The 18,008-nt window shown below is 51.4% G+C and overlaps 1 protein-coding gene across 1 annotated transcript; it reads right to left on the reverse strand.

Moving 5' to 3' along the window:
- Window positions 1-1,578: 1,578 nt before the first annotated feature.
- Window positions 1,579-16,858, reverse strand: klf13 (Kruppel-like factor 13). The gene is made up of 2 exons (XM_029153330.3): window positions 15,856-16,858; window positions 1,579-7,190 (listed from the first exon to the last, which is right to left on the reverse strand). The coding sequence occupies exons 1-2, from the start codon at window positions 16,331-16,333 to the stop codon at window positions 6,850-6,852; spliced, it is 819 nt and encodes a 272-aa protein (XP_029009163.1). The 5' UTR covers window positions 16,334-16,858; the 3' UTR covers window positions 1,579-6,849.
- Between the last annotated feature and the right edge of the window lie 1,150 nt (window positions 16,859-18,008).

Genomic DNA, 18,008 nt, shown 5'->3' on the forward strand with positions numbered 1-18,008 from the left:
GCACACACACACACACACACACACACACACACACACACACACACACACACACACACACACACACACACACAGGTCCCTGTGTGCCTCTGACCACATCTCTCCTTCGCTTTCAGTGGATTCATTCCACCGCGTCTCAAAGTCAGCAGTGCCCACATAGCTCAGTGGAGCAGGGACCCTCGTCCGGCCCACGGAGCCTCCTACGCCTCCGAGTTTGAGCGTGTCTAGCATGGGCGCACCCACCTCCTCATCCTCACCTCCCATCTCTCTCACGCTACAGCGTTTTTCTCCGAGACGGGGCTTTGAAGGCACCGCACGGTTGACATTTGTGGCTCCTCTCTCAATGCGCGAGTCTACACTGCACGCAGAAATGTACCTGGAGCCTGGGCTCGAAGGGGGTGATGATCCAGAGACAATATGTGACTCAAGAGATAAGTCAGTCAAACTGAAACCACCTCCTCCACCCCCGCATCCTGTGTGAAGGGCGATACCAGCAGAGAGCTAAGAGTTCATACAACTGCCTGTACTTTGCCGCACAGCGCATCTGCAATATAACTCACTACTGGGGAAGAAATGCGTCATCCTGAGATTAAACGTGTAATTGAAAGACACACAAACACAGAAAATGTGGGTCTCACGCACACAGATAGTGAAAGCTGAGATCTTCCTTACAGAGGGATAAATGTCAGGACACTAGTGAGTCTCTGTTAAGCTAAGCAATATTTAGCAGCTCCGTTCTCCTTGACGACAGCTTCCCGGCTGATATTCAAAGCCGGGGACCATCAAAAAATTCACTATCACACACGAGTGCATCGTGTTGCCACACAAACACGAGACGCGAGCTCCAGGAACGCGCCGGCTGTCGCGGCGCACGGTGCCAGGGGTGGCAGCATCCGTGTGCTGGTGGGTCCAACCTGCCTGGAGACAGGAGGTGTGGGGAAGACACCAGGCTGCTCATCAAGGATGTCAATGCCCTCCTCTCTCTCTCTCTCTCTCTCTCTCTCTCTCTCTCTCTGTCTCTCTCTATCGCTGTTCCTTCCTCATCACACAACTTACTGTTCACAGGAAGAGCCAACGCCCGTGATCGCTGGTGGACACGCTGCGCTTAAGAGAAGAATAAACACAGGGCACACAGGGGGCAGCAGGTTGCAGCGGATCATGGTTTGGAGCTGAACTTGCAAATGCCGTGGGTTCATCCAGGAAGCACACACACACACAGCCATGTCTGTCTATATAGCCTGAAATGCCGTAAGCGCCCCACCCGTTGTTTATACCCCAGCAGTTACGTTAGGCATTTGCATGAGTGCAAGGAGAGAACAAGGTGTACTTCCTGTTGTGAGAACCCTGAAGCAGCTGAACACTGACAATGAAAAAGAAAACACTGTACTTCACTGCACTCAAGGACCTTGTGTGTTTGTCCAGTGTGACTATACTGCTGTGACTGACATCGGAACTGTTGTGCTAAGCATATTTTGCAGGAAGTCTTATACATAACACTCTTATCATATGTTATGGGCCCAGAAGAGCTGATGATACCTCATACTCAGAGTCCTTTAGTGAGAAACAAGGGCACAACAGAAGTTTAGCTGCTTATTTTATGAATTTATTTCCAAATGTAAACTTCACTATATCATGCATACAAGTTATGACAACATACATTATTCAACAATCTGTTATTTTTCATATTTGCATAGGACATGGTCACAATATATTGTCTAACATGTAAAAAATAATGCCATAAAAAGATACAGCAGAGCAGCTAAGACCAGCACATGAATGCGTGTGGGATCCAAGGAACTGTACAACTGTAATACTTGATGTAGTGATTTTGGTTTGCTGAGAGAAACGAGAAAAAACAAAGTTACACCTGAAGGTTAGACTGAGGTCATAAGAGAATGTACTGGCCGTAGCTGAGTCGAGTTATTTACAGATTAGATTATACTGGTGCTGAGCGGGGGGGGAGCAGCACCGCGGAGTCACTACAACAGGCAACTGACGGTGACGGGCCGAGGCGGAGCGCGCGGAGGTAAAAAGAGAGCAACGGTACACTGTGGAGACACGCAGGACAGACAGGACCGAGAGAGAGCTCCAGACCCGTCAGTAGCAAATACGTCAGACGCTCGTCGGACCGAGCAGAACCAGACCGTTGAAGTCTGCGGTGCTGCATGTTCCTGCCCGTTCCTTCCTTATTCATTTCTTTACACGATTAACTGGGCTTTGTTCATTCAAATTGTTTTTAAAAATATAACAAAAATGCTCATGTGTAGAAAAAGGTCCATATCAAGCAAGAAAACCCACTAACAGCATGAAGAGGTGAACGCGGAGGCTCAGAATTCATGCGACATTCACATCTCCCCCCTTAGCCTTTGGTAACACCTGGTCCGTGTGGAGTCAGCGATGAACCCTGCTCACCCACTGCTCAACGGCTACTCTGTGCCATCACCTGCCTCTACCTCAGCCAGACCCCGAGCGGCCTCGGGAACACACGCTCCACATGTCCCTCACCTTTTCCTATTGCATGTATGGTTTCAGTTCAGATGGGCCCCGGCCCAAACATGGAGCCCGTGGAGGAGGAAAGAAGGAGTTTAACCTGGAAAACGTCGACATGGAGAAACGTACCTTGTGTACAAGCCGAAGTCACGACCGACTTCTGTGTATGACTTACAAAATGCATCAGGTTGACGTAAGCAGCACATTTATAGCAAATAAAATGTTCGATCCTTTGGAATGGTTGGATGTTCGTTAAGATTGTTTGTGTCAGATATACCTGTAATAAACCATTATATAATGCGTGTCTATTGTACAGCAAATAAAAGAAGACAAACTTAAATAAGAACCAAAATGGACACAAAGCTCCACAATCCGAATGTTTACACAAAGCAGAAAAGAAATATTTAACTTAAAACACTTGTATATCAAATATGCAGAGTTGCTGTACATAACATAAAAACATGTCACACATTATAAAACTGTACAAGCCCGTTAAATGTCTGATAGTAGCAATTTTCCCCCATTTCATCCTCAACATTTGTATGATCATCATGAATTTACCATTTATAGTTTTGGCACACAATTGCATCAATCAATAATAATAAGCTGAGCTCAGTGGTGATGTTCTAAGTTGTATTCAGATCAATAATGTGAGCTTGATGTTAGTTCTTTGCATACTAGACAATAAGCAACTCATGTATTGTTACTTGAACTCAGAGTAAGCGATGCACTATAGAAACTTCGCATCTGTTTTTTACCATCGTTTAAAATCTGTGCTCATGATGGAGTCTGCAATGATGCTTGACTTTAGCATTTCAACATAATTTACAGCTGACATCATCACAAAGTTAATGTTTGAATACAGACAAATATGTGAAGCTCAATAAACTAAAGTACATTTGACATATATTTTTAACATAAAATAATAAAAAATACGTTTTTCCCTGGAAAGATTATTTTTTTGAATATATATATATAAGGATGTGCAGTATCCTGACAAAATGATTATATAAAATGTAGCCCAGTGTTTACATCCACCTCTCTTCTTCACTCAAGTAGGGACAAAAAAACTATGTGCGCTACTCGTCAAACGCAGGTGAGCTACTTGATGGATGCTTTGAAAAGATATGAAGGTAAAACAAAGTCAAATATTTCAAGAGGTATGGTTTTGAAAATTATACAAGCTTTTCAAAGGACACAAATAAAGCAATAATAAAAGATTATGACTACATTGCTAACTCACAATGCTGTGGTCTCTATTCTTATGGAAAACGTTCAAACCAAGGATCTGAAATTGACATCTAGTCTAGGAGGTTTCCTTTACTTCTCATCAAAAACACCCAAAAACAAACAGTCCTTTTATTTTGGACTTAAAGGAATGTTTGGGCCACAGGCTATTTGGAACAACCTGGATCCTGACATCAACAGTGTATTTAAGCGTTACTAATTAAAGGGGTGAACCCCAGTAAATGGAGTTAAAGTGATGTTATTTCACTTACAATGGCTCCTTTAACTGGCCTCAACGTCTAACGCGCTGACGAATGCTAAAGAGATGACGACTGAAATGACTTAAAGACAACCAAAATCTAGAAAGGAAATCATCAGAGAACACGCTGTACACCTCGCTCCAGACACGGTAATAACTATTTGAGAGCCGGAGCGAGTACAGTAAAAATGGACATGTACAAATCTGTGTTCAATGGCCTTCGACGTTGAATGATTCAAGTAGGTTTGGTACAGTGAGAGTAAAAGGAGACGCTCTGTACGCGGTTCTGTACGGTTCGACGTGGGGGAAGAGACTGGGCTGGTTACACCGTCACAGGCGCTGTGCTGTGAGTCCACTGGCTGACTGGGACTGGGACCTGTCAGGAGCCGGGCCGGTGGTTCCGGCGTGGCTGGACACTGACCAGCAGCGAGCACCAGGCCCCCAGGACCAGGCCGGCAGGTCCCCCGGTCCCACATCTGCCCCACGGAGGCTGACCCTGAGGTAAATGTGCAGATCATGGGTCGAGAGGAGATTGGGTGGAGCTATTAAGATGGTTTTTCTTTTTTTTTTGCAAGAGGAAGCTAAATTAAAAATGGGAGGGGAAAGAGAAGCTGCTCAACAGGAATTTGTTGAAATCGACAACTTTGAGAAATGCTTCTTTCACTAAGGGATCGGAGCTGATCCGAGGCCTCGTGCTGCACTGGACACAATTTTCACCATCTCACAGAGGCCGATCTTTTTCTCTTTTGCAGCGGCGGCGTGAAGGAGACTACTGCATTCGGTCTGAATAAGGGCTGTTTTCTTTCTGGAGGATGTGACACAGCCAGTTCTTCGACCGCTTTGAAGAGATGGCCGCCGCGGGACAATGCCTGCCATTCATAAACGTCCACCTGCCAGACCGTCTCAGAGCCCCTGCGCTTTCAGGGCGAGGTCGTTAACATGCACATAGCGTGATGCACAGAGCTGCAGGGGCACGACGGAGGGGGGGCCGGGGGGGGGGTCACTCGGGTCTGACGGAACCAAGTGACACAGATGAAAGCACCTCCAGCCACAGACCGGCGCGGCGGCGGCGGCAGTTTTGATAGCGGTGCCGCTTCCACGGCAGCTTTGCTGGGCCTTTGTGCCTCCCGCCCGACTTACTGAGGCGTGTCTGCCTAGAAAACACAGGTCGGGGTTCTCACGGGCCGCCTGCGCTCCACAGGCAGGACGGCGCGAGGCCGGTGGTCACCGCACTCTGCTGATATGTTCCTTCTGGCTCCAATGTTTTAGCAACGGTTTGAAAAGAGAGAAAGTTTGAAAGCAGCTGTTTGACGTCTCGCTTTTAGCGCGTAGAGCGAATTGGGAGAATTTTTTCCTCGTAACTCGCTCTCAGCAGCTCAGTATAGGGAGGAGGAGGAGGAGGAGGAGGAGGAGGAGGAGGAGGAGGAGCAGACGTGGGCGTCTGGGACTGGGTGTCCTCTTCAGCAGCCGTGCTGCTCGGCTCACGATAAACCTCTCCTCCTTTATCAGACGGCCGCTCTCTCGCCTGCCTGTTGCAGATACAGCTCCGTACGCGTTGCTTCGCGTCGCAGGCCCGGCTCACACTCGACCCCCGGGTGACCCCGGCGGCCCGGTGGGCCCGGAGCGCCGCCGCGCCCTGACAGGACAGGTAGAGCCAGACGTGCGAGGGAGGACTCGGCTGGAATGGCGCGTCAGCCCTCCTCCTGCGGCCTGTGAATAGTCTTGTAGGATGCAGCTGTTTCCTCTGGGGAGCCCACAAGAGGGGGGGGTGGGGGGGTGTATGCGAGCAGGCGGCCTGGCTCTATCTACGATGCAGCCAACCACAGGCCCTGCTGGCTGAATGGGGAGCTTTCATTTACTCTTGTCTTTGGTACGTTTTCCTATGTGCTTAAGAGAAGGAGCAACATTGTTTCAGCTTAAAGTCCCTTTGTGTCCACGCTGGCAAAAACAGCATTTAAAAAAAAGCACGAACAGCTGCTTTGAAACTTTACTGTCTCTATTTAAAGGTCCTAAAATATAAAAAACTGCTAACCCACCATAAGCCCAGTCCTCCCACGCTGCTGAACCCAGCGTAACGGCGGCTGAATGGGACCGCGGCGGCAGACGGCCTGCGTTCGTGGAAGTGGGGACTGGGAGATTGGTTTGGAATCACACGGCCTGTGACTATTTACCGTCCGAGCGCGAGCGACAACAGAAAGAAGAAAGAGTGCAAAGTGTGTTGAGTGTAAGGCTGCTATCTATGTACGGCATGTTTCTCTTCGCTATGTTCATTCGTTCAAGCTAACAAGGCCATCCCTGAGCAGGGCGCAAAATTCAACCGCGGTTGAATTTCAGAGTAAAGTGATGAGCATATTGTGCAGTCAATGTGAGTACTGTCAAGTACTGTGGTATTACAGGAGTAGCAAATGTCTTTGATCCTGAGGTGTGTGTGTGTGTGTGTGTGTGTGTGTGTGTGTGTGTGTGTGTGTGTGTGTGTGTGTGTGTGTGTGTGTGTGTGTGTGTGTGTGTGTGTACCCCTTCTCCCCAGCCATTCATAAAAGCAAAGGAAAACAAAGGAGGATCTTTTTGATAAGACTCATCAGCGTGTCCGTTTTTCCGTCTGAACCTTGAGTCGCCGACTGAACGTACGCTGGACAATGTGCACTGATCAGGAGCCAGGAAAACACAGGCGTATAGTACAGAATGGGAATATTGCCGTCTGGAAAAGGCATTACCTTCTTTTAGGATCACACGAGTAATTGCACTACAATAAGCAGGTATGTACAGTATGGTACACCACAGCAAGCGCAGGGGAAGCAGAGGAAGGCGGCCGACAGCTGTGACACAAACACACGGGCCTCGCAGGTCCGACGCGGAAAGTGCGACTGGGTTGGAGTTTAAGGCGAGTCGGCGGGGCTGAGGGCGGGGCTGAGGGCGGGGCTGAGGGCGGGGCTGAGGGTGGGGCTGGAGGCGTCCGAGCGGCTGTAGTCGCTGAGGGAGCTGGGGCGCGTGGCGCCGCCGCCGGCGCCGCCGTGGGGCCTCTTCAGCATGCCGGGCTGGAAGTCCGAGTGGCGGCGCGCGTGCTTCATCAGGTGGTCGCTGCGCATGAAGCGCTTGTCGCACAGCGGGCAGCCGAACTTCTTCTCGCCCGTGTGGGTGCGGTAGTGGCGGGCCAGCTCGTCGGAGCGGGCGAACTTCTTGCTGCAGTCGGGCCAAGTGCAGGGGAAAGGCCGCTCTCCTGCCAAACAGGAGAAGGAGGGGTCAGAGTTCAGTCCATTTACTCATTTCAAATCACATCACATACATCCACGCAAATACATAAACTCCTGATTCTTAGCGTGTTCGTGTGTTCGTGAGCATGACACGTGTCAGCATATTTCTGTGCTCTGACCACATTCAGTGAGTGGTGACTTAGTGCTTACAGGTTAATCAGTCACAACCACAGAGGGGCCTGTTGAACCACACTGTGGCGTTCCGCTACAGTGAGACATTTACACCACCTCCTCCTGCGAACCGCCGGACGCCATGTTCACACTGTCACGAGAGCTGTGTGCTGAATCACGTAAACGTTGACTATCTTTAATTATCTGAACTCCAAATTCTAATCACACCCACAATCGTTCCTCCTTTGCACATGGGAATGCCCCCCCCCCCCCCATCAGGTCATAAAAGGGGGCTCTGACACAAATCTACTCAAAGCCAGATGGTCCTATATATCTTGTGGTTTCCTTCCATTCTGATGTGGAAACAGTGTGCGCGGAGCCCAAACGCAGCACTCTGTTCCTCTATATTGTTTATTTCCACGGGGCATCTCCTCTGAATGCCGCGGGTTTATTCCCGAGAAGGAGACGGGCCGCGTGAACACGCGCCGGACGCACGAGGCGCGAAGCGGCGCAGACGGGGAGGCGCGTTAACGCCGGCCGGTGACGCACGCGCGCAGGAACAGGTCTCACGGAGCTTCTCTTCTGTTCTGCGGTTTCCCTCAGGGCCACAATGGAAACAGCGCTGTTTGGCATCAAATACTCACATGCTACCTGATGCCAGTCAGTCTCAAAAAACAAGAAGTGCACATCTACCCCCCCCCCCCCCCCCCCCCCCCTGCATGGTTACAAAACATGCAGACAGACGGTGCAAGTCCAGACAGCGCTCCTGCCTCTGACGCCTCAGCTCAGCTCCAGACTCTCAGCCCTGCCCACCTCTGTTCCTGTGGCTTCACACTCAGCTCAGGCTGCAGCCAGTGAAACAATGCATGCGGCCTGCGCAGGCTTTGGAGGAAGCGGCTGTTTGGCTCCGTGTAAGTCCTTGATTACACCCTCCATGCAAACAAGCGCCTTATTGAAGGGATTCACGCTGGGCTGGTTTTATAGCTTATTAGCACGCGGCGCTGCCACCCGGCACCGCATCCTGAGCTTTTTTGGCCCCAAAAATGTCAAAGAAGCTGCTCTCAACTCCGCGAACTGCTCAAGACTCAGTAACCACAGTAATGGATCCGCCGACATTAATATTTAACCAGACACCAGAGAGCCAGGCTGCGATATCAAGTCTAACTGCGCTGAGACAGTCATGCAGTCATAGTGGAGGCATCAAGTATCCACCGAGACGCAGCAAATTATTTAGAGCTCTGTGACTTCTTCAGACTCGACTTATTCACTGACCATCTGCCTGTTGGCTCCATACACTGGCTTCATACAGGAAAAGCATGTTGAGGCCTGGATCCTGAATGGAGACCATGACAGCGGCTACTACCACTACTAGTGCTGCAGGTATTACTCAGCATCTCTGTAAGCTGCCAAGCACCCCCTTCCCCCCCCAACCCCACCCCCACCCCGACCCTGCTCTCCTTCCCATCTGTGACGCCACGTCCCACCCACTGGTTATCCCATCTCTGGCAGGGCGCCACGTCCAGGGTGTGGTGTGTCTTTCTCAGAATGTGTCCGTTACAGAGGGCACGGGGGAGGGAGGGAGGGAGGCAGGCGGGGGGGTTGCCAGAGAAGCTTTTCCCCAACGAACACAGTGACCCAGTTACCCAAAAAGTGAGTTACATCATGCGAGCAAATTGGACCTCTACTAACTGCTAATGCCACCCCCCCCCCCCCCCCCCCCCCCACACACACACACACACACACACCTCCAAGCCGACACGCTTATGTCACAGGTACTTGTGTTATATAACTGTTCCCTCAGAGGCCACTGGGTCAGTGGATAAACACATAATCTTTGCTCCGCTCCCTTCATCCGGGTCTCATTCACATCTAGGAAGTTCGGTTCCGGCACTCATGGTTAAGAGACACAGAATCTGCCTCCCCGGTGTAAAGGATGGTGTCTGCAGAGGCGACATCAGATCTCTTGACGCCTGCTCCAACCAGCAGCCACCAGCATTTTCAAACCACAGCAGTTAACATTGCTAGTTCGTCCTCAGGCGCGGGGCCAAATTCAGTGTAGTTGAAACCGCCATAGGAGGCCTAGCATCGACAGCTCCCGTGGATTCATGGGGGATTACCTTGAATTCAGAACTAAGTGCCTTCAGAGTAAGAACCAGAACAGGAAATATCTTTTACAGAGACTCAAAGCAAAAACAAGGCGTTCGCGAAACCTGCGCGGATGCACGCAACGGATCACCGCTCAACAGGAGGTACCGCGCGTTAGCGCTGGCTAAGTGGCACATATGAAATAAACTCCAGTGGTGGAACTGGCAGTCCTGTAATTTGGCTGCATGTTTACAGCACGCTATGACCTGTAACCAAGCAGGAGCCGGCGACTCTGCCGGCAGACAATCATTGGTGGGATTGGGGGTAATGCTAAAATGACGGGTGAGTCCGTCATGCGCATAAACCACTGGAGCAGACGGGGTTAACCCATGCGTGTCCAGCCCCTCCATTAACACACAACGTCCCATTCGAATGGGAAAAACACAAACATCTGTGTATATATACATTAAGGCCTTTTGTACTGTTCACACAGCAGCCTGTGCTCTTCAGCTTCGTTATCCGGTTTGTAGCGAGCAGGAAAAAAAAAACACACCGCTTGATTTGAAACACATCTGCCTTTGGAAACTGTTTACGTGGCTCTTGCTCTATGAACAATTAACTGTGTGGGATGGGAGTCAAACTGCCGAGAAATCCTTTCAATCAGGACATGTTTGCTCAGAAGCTCCGTTCAGGGTTTGTTACAAACAAGAAGTTGCGTCTGCAGGACCAACAAAGGGCCCTTGGGTGGTTCTGGGGTTCGCGACGAGGACCAGCTCCAGCTTGTTAGAAGGAAGGTTCCCAACACTGGCTGCATTTGATCTATTATCATCTTTTGTATTAACTGAGAGGGACCTTGCTTTGCCGCTGAATGGCCGCCTCCCCTCGTGGGCCTATAGCTGTCAGGCGGTGAACAATAGCCGCGGCCTCGCTCCCAGCGGGAGAGGCACTCCTGTGATGCATTTCAATCACGCGGGCTGCGCGTACTAACCGTAACTCACTCGGATCAGACTATCGACGTTCGCCCGGAGACGCGCGGCGGCCGCCTCCCTGCCTCGTCGAGGAAACGGCCGAGATGGCTCGTCTGCGCTCAACTAGCTCATCACATTTGCCTCAATTAGCCAGAGTGGGCACTCTGGTTCGGCCTTGAGTGCCTGCTCGAACAACCCGGAGCCTTGATGTGTCGCAGTCTCCTTATCGTTTAAACCCCAGTTAGCTGCCGACGCGCAGACGGCTGCTGCCGTTTGCGGGCGTTTACAGTTGTTGTGCAGGAGCAGGTGGGAGGAGGCCCGGCCTGTCATCTGCGACTCTCACTCGCGCAGCACAACGCTGGCTCAGTCTAGATAGGGGTCCCAGACAAAAAGCCACGGCCCCGCTGGATCCCGGGAGGGCTCAGCACACCAAGATAAGCGGAGGTACCGGCTGGAGTCGGTCGGGTTAAACCTGATACTCAGCTGCTGAGGAGGAGGGAAATATTTCCACGTCTCAGCGGGGACGATCGTGCCCTCCTTCCCCTGAGACTCAACAACTCTTTTGTGGAGGACCACAAAGAGGGGACACACCTTCCACACTGTGGCGAGCATAAACAGCCCGGCTAGAGACAAAACACTCCCTCTGACTGTAGCTCCGGGGAGATTTTGAGCCCTCTCTCTGTGAATCGAGCCCAGTGGACAGAGTCTGGCTCCCACTCTCGGGGTGGAACCCTCCGAGTCCCGGCCTGACGGGGGGGGTTCTCTGCCGCAGAGGTCAGGGCCCGGCAAACGTTAATCAGATTAGCTGCAGATGCAGCTGAATAAATGACCTACATCAACGTTGGGAGGACGTTGACGGTGAATATCCTGATATCCAGCCCCACCCCCCACCCCGCTGCACCGCATGTGCTACGTCTTTGTACTGCGCAAACCCTCCCCTCGCATGCAAGATGCGGTTTGCGGTTTTTTGAACGGCAGAGGTGAAAAATGCAGAGTGTTGCACAGGTCTGTATCCTTGTCCTCCTGCCGCTCGTAATCGACACCCGGGGCTCGGCACGCTCCAGCGCCTGCTTGGCTTCGCAGGCTGGAGAGGGGAGTGTCCCACAGGCAGTGAACGCAGCACGGTCGGGGCCTTTCTGTGATACGGGAGCCCATGGGGTGCTCCAGCACTGGACAGGGGAGCGTGTGTGTGTCGTTCCGTGTGGAGGATTAGATCAAGACGCTGGCTCCGCACCGGTTTTATTTACATCCTAAGGATCAAGTAGATTTAACTAATGCTGTGTTTCCACTGGACACACACTGCTCTGCTACATGACAGTTGCTATCAGGGGAATGCTGTATCGCACAACAGAAGGAAACCCTGGACTTTGTGCATCTGTAAACTCGTAACAGGCCCCAGAGTGCAGAGCAGGAGTCGATACCGGAGCCACTGCTGCTCGGTAATGATGGCGCATCACATGCTCCCAATCCCTGCTTGGCAAGGTCATGTTTGCCTTGTCACAGCGACGAAGCTACACTTTACAGTACCTGCATGCTAAATATACATCGGTGTATGGGAATATTGCTCACTACATCACACAGACCTGCACAATGTTCCACACCTCATCCCCATCTGGAAAGTTGGTCAGTCCAGTCATGTCCAGTCGTCTCATCAGACGGATGGGATCAAAAGCACAACATAGATTTAGGTTGATGCTTGTTAGCAAGCAGCAGAGAGACAGGATGCAGGAAGTGACACGGACAGCACAGAAGGACCAAAATAGTCCAGACACCCCTGAAGCACTCTGGCTTTAAAAAGAATACAAATACATTCTATTTCTATACAACGTGTGATGAATCCACCCTAAACTAATAAACACACAAGGCTGGAGCTAAGTGTCATTTAGCCAGTAGCTTAAAGATTCATCTTATGGAAGCATAGAATATCCAGCGGTTCACTGTGGAGTTGGTGAAACATTTAAGCCAGGAACAAAGCAGTGGCCACTGGAGTGACTAAAAACATCTCAGTTGTCATGGCACCAGAAGAGGGGGACGAATGGAAACTACTGAGCACGGAATGGTTGTTTTCACATCATATGGCTCAGCTGGGAGGGATGGTGGAAATCCTGTCGTGCAGCAGGTAGACAGACTGACCTCTTGTGTCCTATGGGTATTTGAACGCTGGCTGTGCCAAGGTCAGGCCCAAGCAAGGGCAGGAAAACCCCATCTCCACCCTGCTACCTCATCAGTGCCACCAGCCACACAGGAACACTGGGCACTTTGTGCAGCAGCGTGTCCACACATAAAGCCACAGTATATAGAATCAGAGACTCCTGAATGTTTTTCCATGTGGAATCTGGGATGATCTTACATTTGAAGTATGCTAATGACTGCAGATGCGCCATGAATATCTGGGTCTAGACGAAAGTGGAGCTGTGCTGCCAGGTGGGGGCACTTTTTCAGGGCGGACACTAAAGGGCTTTAGAGCTATTTTGGAGGAACCCCCTGCAGAACACAAAGGGCGTTGAGACAAAATGTCAAACCAACTGTAAAAGATGTCATTAGGTTCTTTGTCTATGGGAAATATCGACCCTGTTCCTCCTGGTGATTCGAATAGTTTTTGAATAGGCTTCTATAGGAATAGGAACACTGACGAGGCGCTGTCTCTGAGGCCCAGCTGTGGGGGGAGGGCCCAGAAGGCCCAGCCTGTTCTTTCTGGGGAAGACATGCCTTGTAATGAGATTGTCAGGGGCCTTCTCTCCTTCGGAGATGCTGTTTGCATGACATGACAGGAGCAAAGTAATGAGGCCGTACAAAGACTCTGTCTGTAAGACACCTCTGGACTAGGGAACACTGAGTGACGTACATCCAGTGATCAGCAGTGGAACAGGAACAAACTAATGCTGATAACACACACAGACGGCCTCTATGAATCTTATTTGTTCCACTGGGCCACAAGACGAAACTCATCCGTGCCACCTCCCACACCAGGAGCTCAGACAAAAGCTGTCTGGTAACCCTACACCCCTAAACATCTCTGGATTCCCTGCCGTCAGTGCACTCAATGCAGCATAATAAGCCATTTAAATGCATCATATACCACCACGCTGGAGTCCGTCTGACACGGTGCTGGGGGAGAGGCGAGAACAGAAACACGTAGTAAATGCACTGAACTCTGTCGGCTTCCTGCTCAGCTGCTGCATATTTGAACCCGAGTTCACCCGAGAACCAGTAGGACTTGAACATTTTAGCTGATGCCCAACAAAACAGCAGCTATAACTTTGCACGTCTATCAATAAAAATCTGAAACCAGATGTACAACATTACTACTGGGTGAAGATCGCGAGCTTGAGCTGGGACTGATCTTGTCACGTGCCAATGAAACACAATATGTCTCAGGTTTCCACATCCACACACACGCACTAATCACACACTCAAGGACTGCAAAGGCTGTGTAGACGGGCCTGCAGGCATCACTCAAGGCAAATAAGGACGCCTTGTCCCCGGCTCTTTGTCCAGCATCTAGAACCCCCTCAATTAGACTGGGCTGGGACTAACAGGACTGGGATCCATGCTCTCTTGACTCTGCTAGTAGGGGCTGAGAGGAAGCAAACCGAGGGAGTCTGGCTCCATGAAAGCGCTGCAAGGCTGTGCGGAGGCAGACCGCCTGAACCCGGCTGACCCACATTCTGGGACCGCCCAATCCAGTGAGCACAGCGAGTCATTATTACCAGAATTTATGAGACGCAAACCAATTGCGGAGGCAGACGGCGGAGTGCATCCACACAGAAAGCCACGCAAAGGGAAGCGCTGCACGGGCGAGGGGAGAGGGGGGCCGAGCGAGCACACATGGTTGTGGCTGAGGGGAAGCACACTGTGTGCTGGAGGCTGGCTCGCGGGGAGCACCGCTGCAGGTCTGGCGCAGGCGGAGCAGCTGAGCGGAGCCGGGGTGACTCACGTTGCTTTGGACCGTGCAATGAAGCGGCCGAAACCCTCCTCATTAACACAAACGATGGGACGGGAAGGCAACGACAAAGCCAGAGACGGCGGTTTATCCCACAAGGAAAGGGAAGAGCTCGAGGGCAGTAAATAAAGCTGCACTAGGACACTGAGGCATTTCTGTTCCTGTAGGGAGCCATTTCACTAATGGCAGATTATAGGGCGCTTTGTGTGACAGTCGGGTCAGTGTTTCCTGCTGCAAGTCTTTTCTTGAGCTGCAGCGGAGGAAAACTCAATGGAGGGTTGTCCCTGTGTTGTTCTAGTGTGCCCTCACTTATTCTGTGTTATGAAACAACGACATAAGGAAACAAACCAAACAAAGCCACAGAGGGGAGTGTCTTCACACAGAAAGTCAGGCAGAAGCAATGCGACAACTATCTGCGCGTGGAAGGATGGATTTCACGTCAAACCGTGTCCCACGCGTTCGGCGCCCGGGGGTGCGGGTCAAGTTCACGCTCCGTGCGTTTTATGCGAGCGTGTCTGCGACGACTGGTGCAGGCGGCGGGCAGAGGGAGCGCGAGCCGCAGAGAGGAGGAGGAGGAGGAGGAGGAGGAGGAGGAGGAGGAGGAGAGGCTGCTCGGTCGAGGCTCAGCTAGCTGAGTCTGTTGCTGGCCAGATCAGCTGGCTGGCAGTCTGTCTTGCGGGGGTGTGGCACATCACAACAAAGGGCTTTGGGCAGACAGGCGACTGCACGCAGCTCCTGTCGACCCCCCCTCTCCGCCCCCGTTCGAGTCGATCTGCGTCCCCCCCCCCCCTCTCCTCTCTCTCCTATCTGGCGGAATGCAAAGCGCAAATATGGAGACGCTCGGTCCTCCAGGAAGGTCAAACGCGACACACTGCCGATCTGGAGCGCGTTGCTCGGCAGTGTGACGGTGAACTTACTGGATCGATCCGCCAAACTTTCTTTGCACGTTAGCGCGCACTTAGTCTGCGATGCGCACGTTCACACGTTTTTCCCGAAGGAAACAAAGTTTGCCCGCGTGGACGCGCGCGGACAAGGGGCAAATGGAGGGTTTTTTTCCGCGTTCGCACTGCAGTTTGTTTGTACATACTGTCCAATGCGGGGGTGTGGCGATGGTGGGGGGGGGGGTGCAAGAGGAAAGCCGTGACAAAGCTCGCAGACGTGAGTGGGAGTGGCACCGCACTCAACGCCCTCCCCCCTGAAATTAAAAGGACATCTCGCAAAGTTCACGTAACTTGACATGAACAATGCAATTTTTTCGATTATGCGCAGAGTCGGTCTCTACGGCCACTATTGTGCGTGCACGTTGTTCAGTTTCGGGTGCTTGCGTGAGCGTATGTGCACAGCGGGCGACGGAACGCACAGGTCACCGCTCTCTCCTCTGCACAAATGAGCTTGAATGTAAGACAACAGCACACTTTTAATCGGTATTCGGAGTTTTTAATAATCCCACGTCCGTCCTCACAGCAGGAGACCAACAAGAAGTCATGTTCACAGCAACAAACATTCGCATCCGATCAAACTGACCTGTGTGTGTCCTTAGATGAGCTTTGAGGTGGGATGATTTGCCATAAACTTTTTCACAACCTGAATAGTGGCATTTGTGCTTTTTCTGCGGTGATTCTTGCTCAGTTCGACCTCTGGATCTTTTGGCTCTTTGTCTTAGAGAAGGATCGGAGATGGTGGTAGGTGTGGCAGAGTTTCCATCATCTCTCAGGTTCGGCATGCTCTCATCCCTTATTTTTGCCTGCTCGGCAACATTGTTGGGAGTCTGCTGGTTAAAATCCGCCAGAATCCGCGCAACCACGAAAAGGGACGAGTTATCTCTCACCAAAGGCTCTTTAATTTCCTCTCCGTTCTTGGAGGAGGACGGGGTTTCTGGTTTAGTCTCCCTATTCCCTTTAGGAGCGTGAACAATTGCACGACTGGACATTGAAACAAGGCACTCTGCTGCAAAGTGATCCATTTTGTCTTTGAGAAAGCCCCCTCTGCTTCGCGAGGACATTCACAGAAATGAAAAGATGACGCGAGGGAAAGAAAAAGTAGTTCCGTGGTTCCCTTTGTGCAGCGGTGGCGGCGAGGAGGACGTCGTTCTCATCAGCGAGAACTGACTTTATGGTCTTACCCGGCGTTTCACTATCATTCACATCCTGTGACAGAAACGCCTCGGACAAAAATGCAGACAAGCCCGCTCCGGCCAAAAACAAAAACAAAATTAAAAAAAAAAGAAAAAACTACGTCTTTGTTTAGTGCAACGACGCTGGGAACGGGGACTCCAGAAACTTGGACGTGCTGACTCCCATCGCGCCTTCGAGCCCTCTCCAGCACAGCGAGTGCGTCTCCCGAGCGCCCGTTCCTGCCGCTTGTATCCACGCTGGGGGCGTGCCGAGCCGAGCGGAGCGGCGGCGTCAGCGCGCGCGCGCTCCTCCATTGGGCGCCGCGTGTCCCGAGCAGCACCGCGCAGCGCGACTTGCTCGAAAGTTTCGCCACAGGTTGCCTCCACGCGTTCTGACGACGCGCGTGACGGCCGGGACGGAGACGCTGCGCGGACCTTTGGGGCAAATGTGCAGCGGAGCACGGGACTGCGTTCAAATCTGCGTGCATGCGCAAAAGGGTTCACGTTTCATAACCTATGCGCATAGTTTGCTGGTTTATACCTTCAGACAATAGTGATGAGACATGATAATGCCCGGTATCTCTAACATGTCGTTACAAAACAAGCAACTGTTTTTTCCATATGAATTAGGATTTTCATGCTAGAATCATGAAAGTATTGTAAAGCAGAACACATATAGATCACATGGGAACATTTAGGCCAGCAAGCTGTCTAGTCGGCAACATTATCACCCATGACCCAGTGCATTATTGTGTAACATAAACAGCTTGTACGTCCTTTGGAAGATGGAGGCTGATTTTCAGGAAACTAGCATCTCCCTCCTCAGAGCATCTCTGTGGCACCAGCCAGCTGAATCCCAGCCAGCCATCACAGCCAAAGTCTACCCTCAGGCAAGAGACAAGTGACACCATTATGAGGAGGGAAGAGTCAGGACACAAAGCTGCGATCATCATTATTTGATAGCTGATTAGCGTATGCTCATAATCTCGCATTAGAGCCGTTCTCCTTCAGTTCACTTCCTTATGATGTTTGCACGTAGCTGATTTATGATACGATGAAGAGCAGGAACCAACATGGAGTCCACCGGTACAGGACTAGTCCTGCTTCCCTGCAACAGCTGACGCTCTCCTGCGAGAATGAATGCACACTTTCAGCGCCGTGCACAAAAGCACACACTAGAAAGTTCCCAGTGTTCGGCGCGAGCAAGGCGATGTGGCATTCAGAAGGCCATCTGGCTGTATTATTTTACATATTCTTTCACCAGAAAAAAAAACGTGGCGTTCTTGTGTTTCATCTATTCTAACCAGAGCACGGGAAGAGGGTTTAGTTCCTCTTTCACACGGTTATTTCCCAGAGCTGTGTAGAAACGACGTATTTATCAATTCCCGCAAGAGCTCAAGTGAGGAAAGCGGCTGCAGTCGACGCGAGTGGATCGGTCTGTGAGGAAAGGAACAGTGGTGGTGGTGGTGGTGGTGGTGGTGCAGTGGTGGGATGACTGGAGACACCTAAATCCAAGCACCATCCCCCAGTGTGCAGCGTCCACGCCGCTCTGACATAAAGCAGC

Source organism: Betta splendens, chromosome 6, assembly GCF_900634795.4.
Source record: "Betta splendens chromosome 6, fBetSpl5.4, whole genome shotgun sequence".
In the NCBI taxonomy this organism is placed as follows: Eukaryota; Metazoa; Chordata; class Actinopteri; order Anabantiformes; family Osphronemidae; genus Betta; species Betta splendens.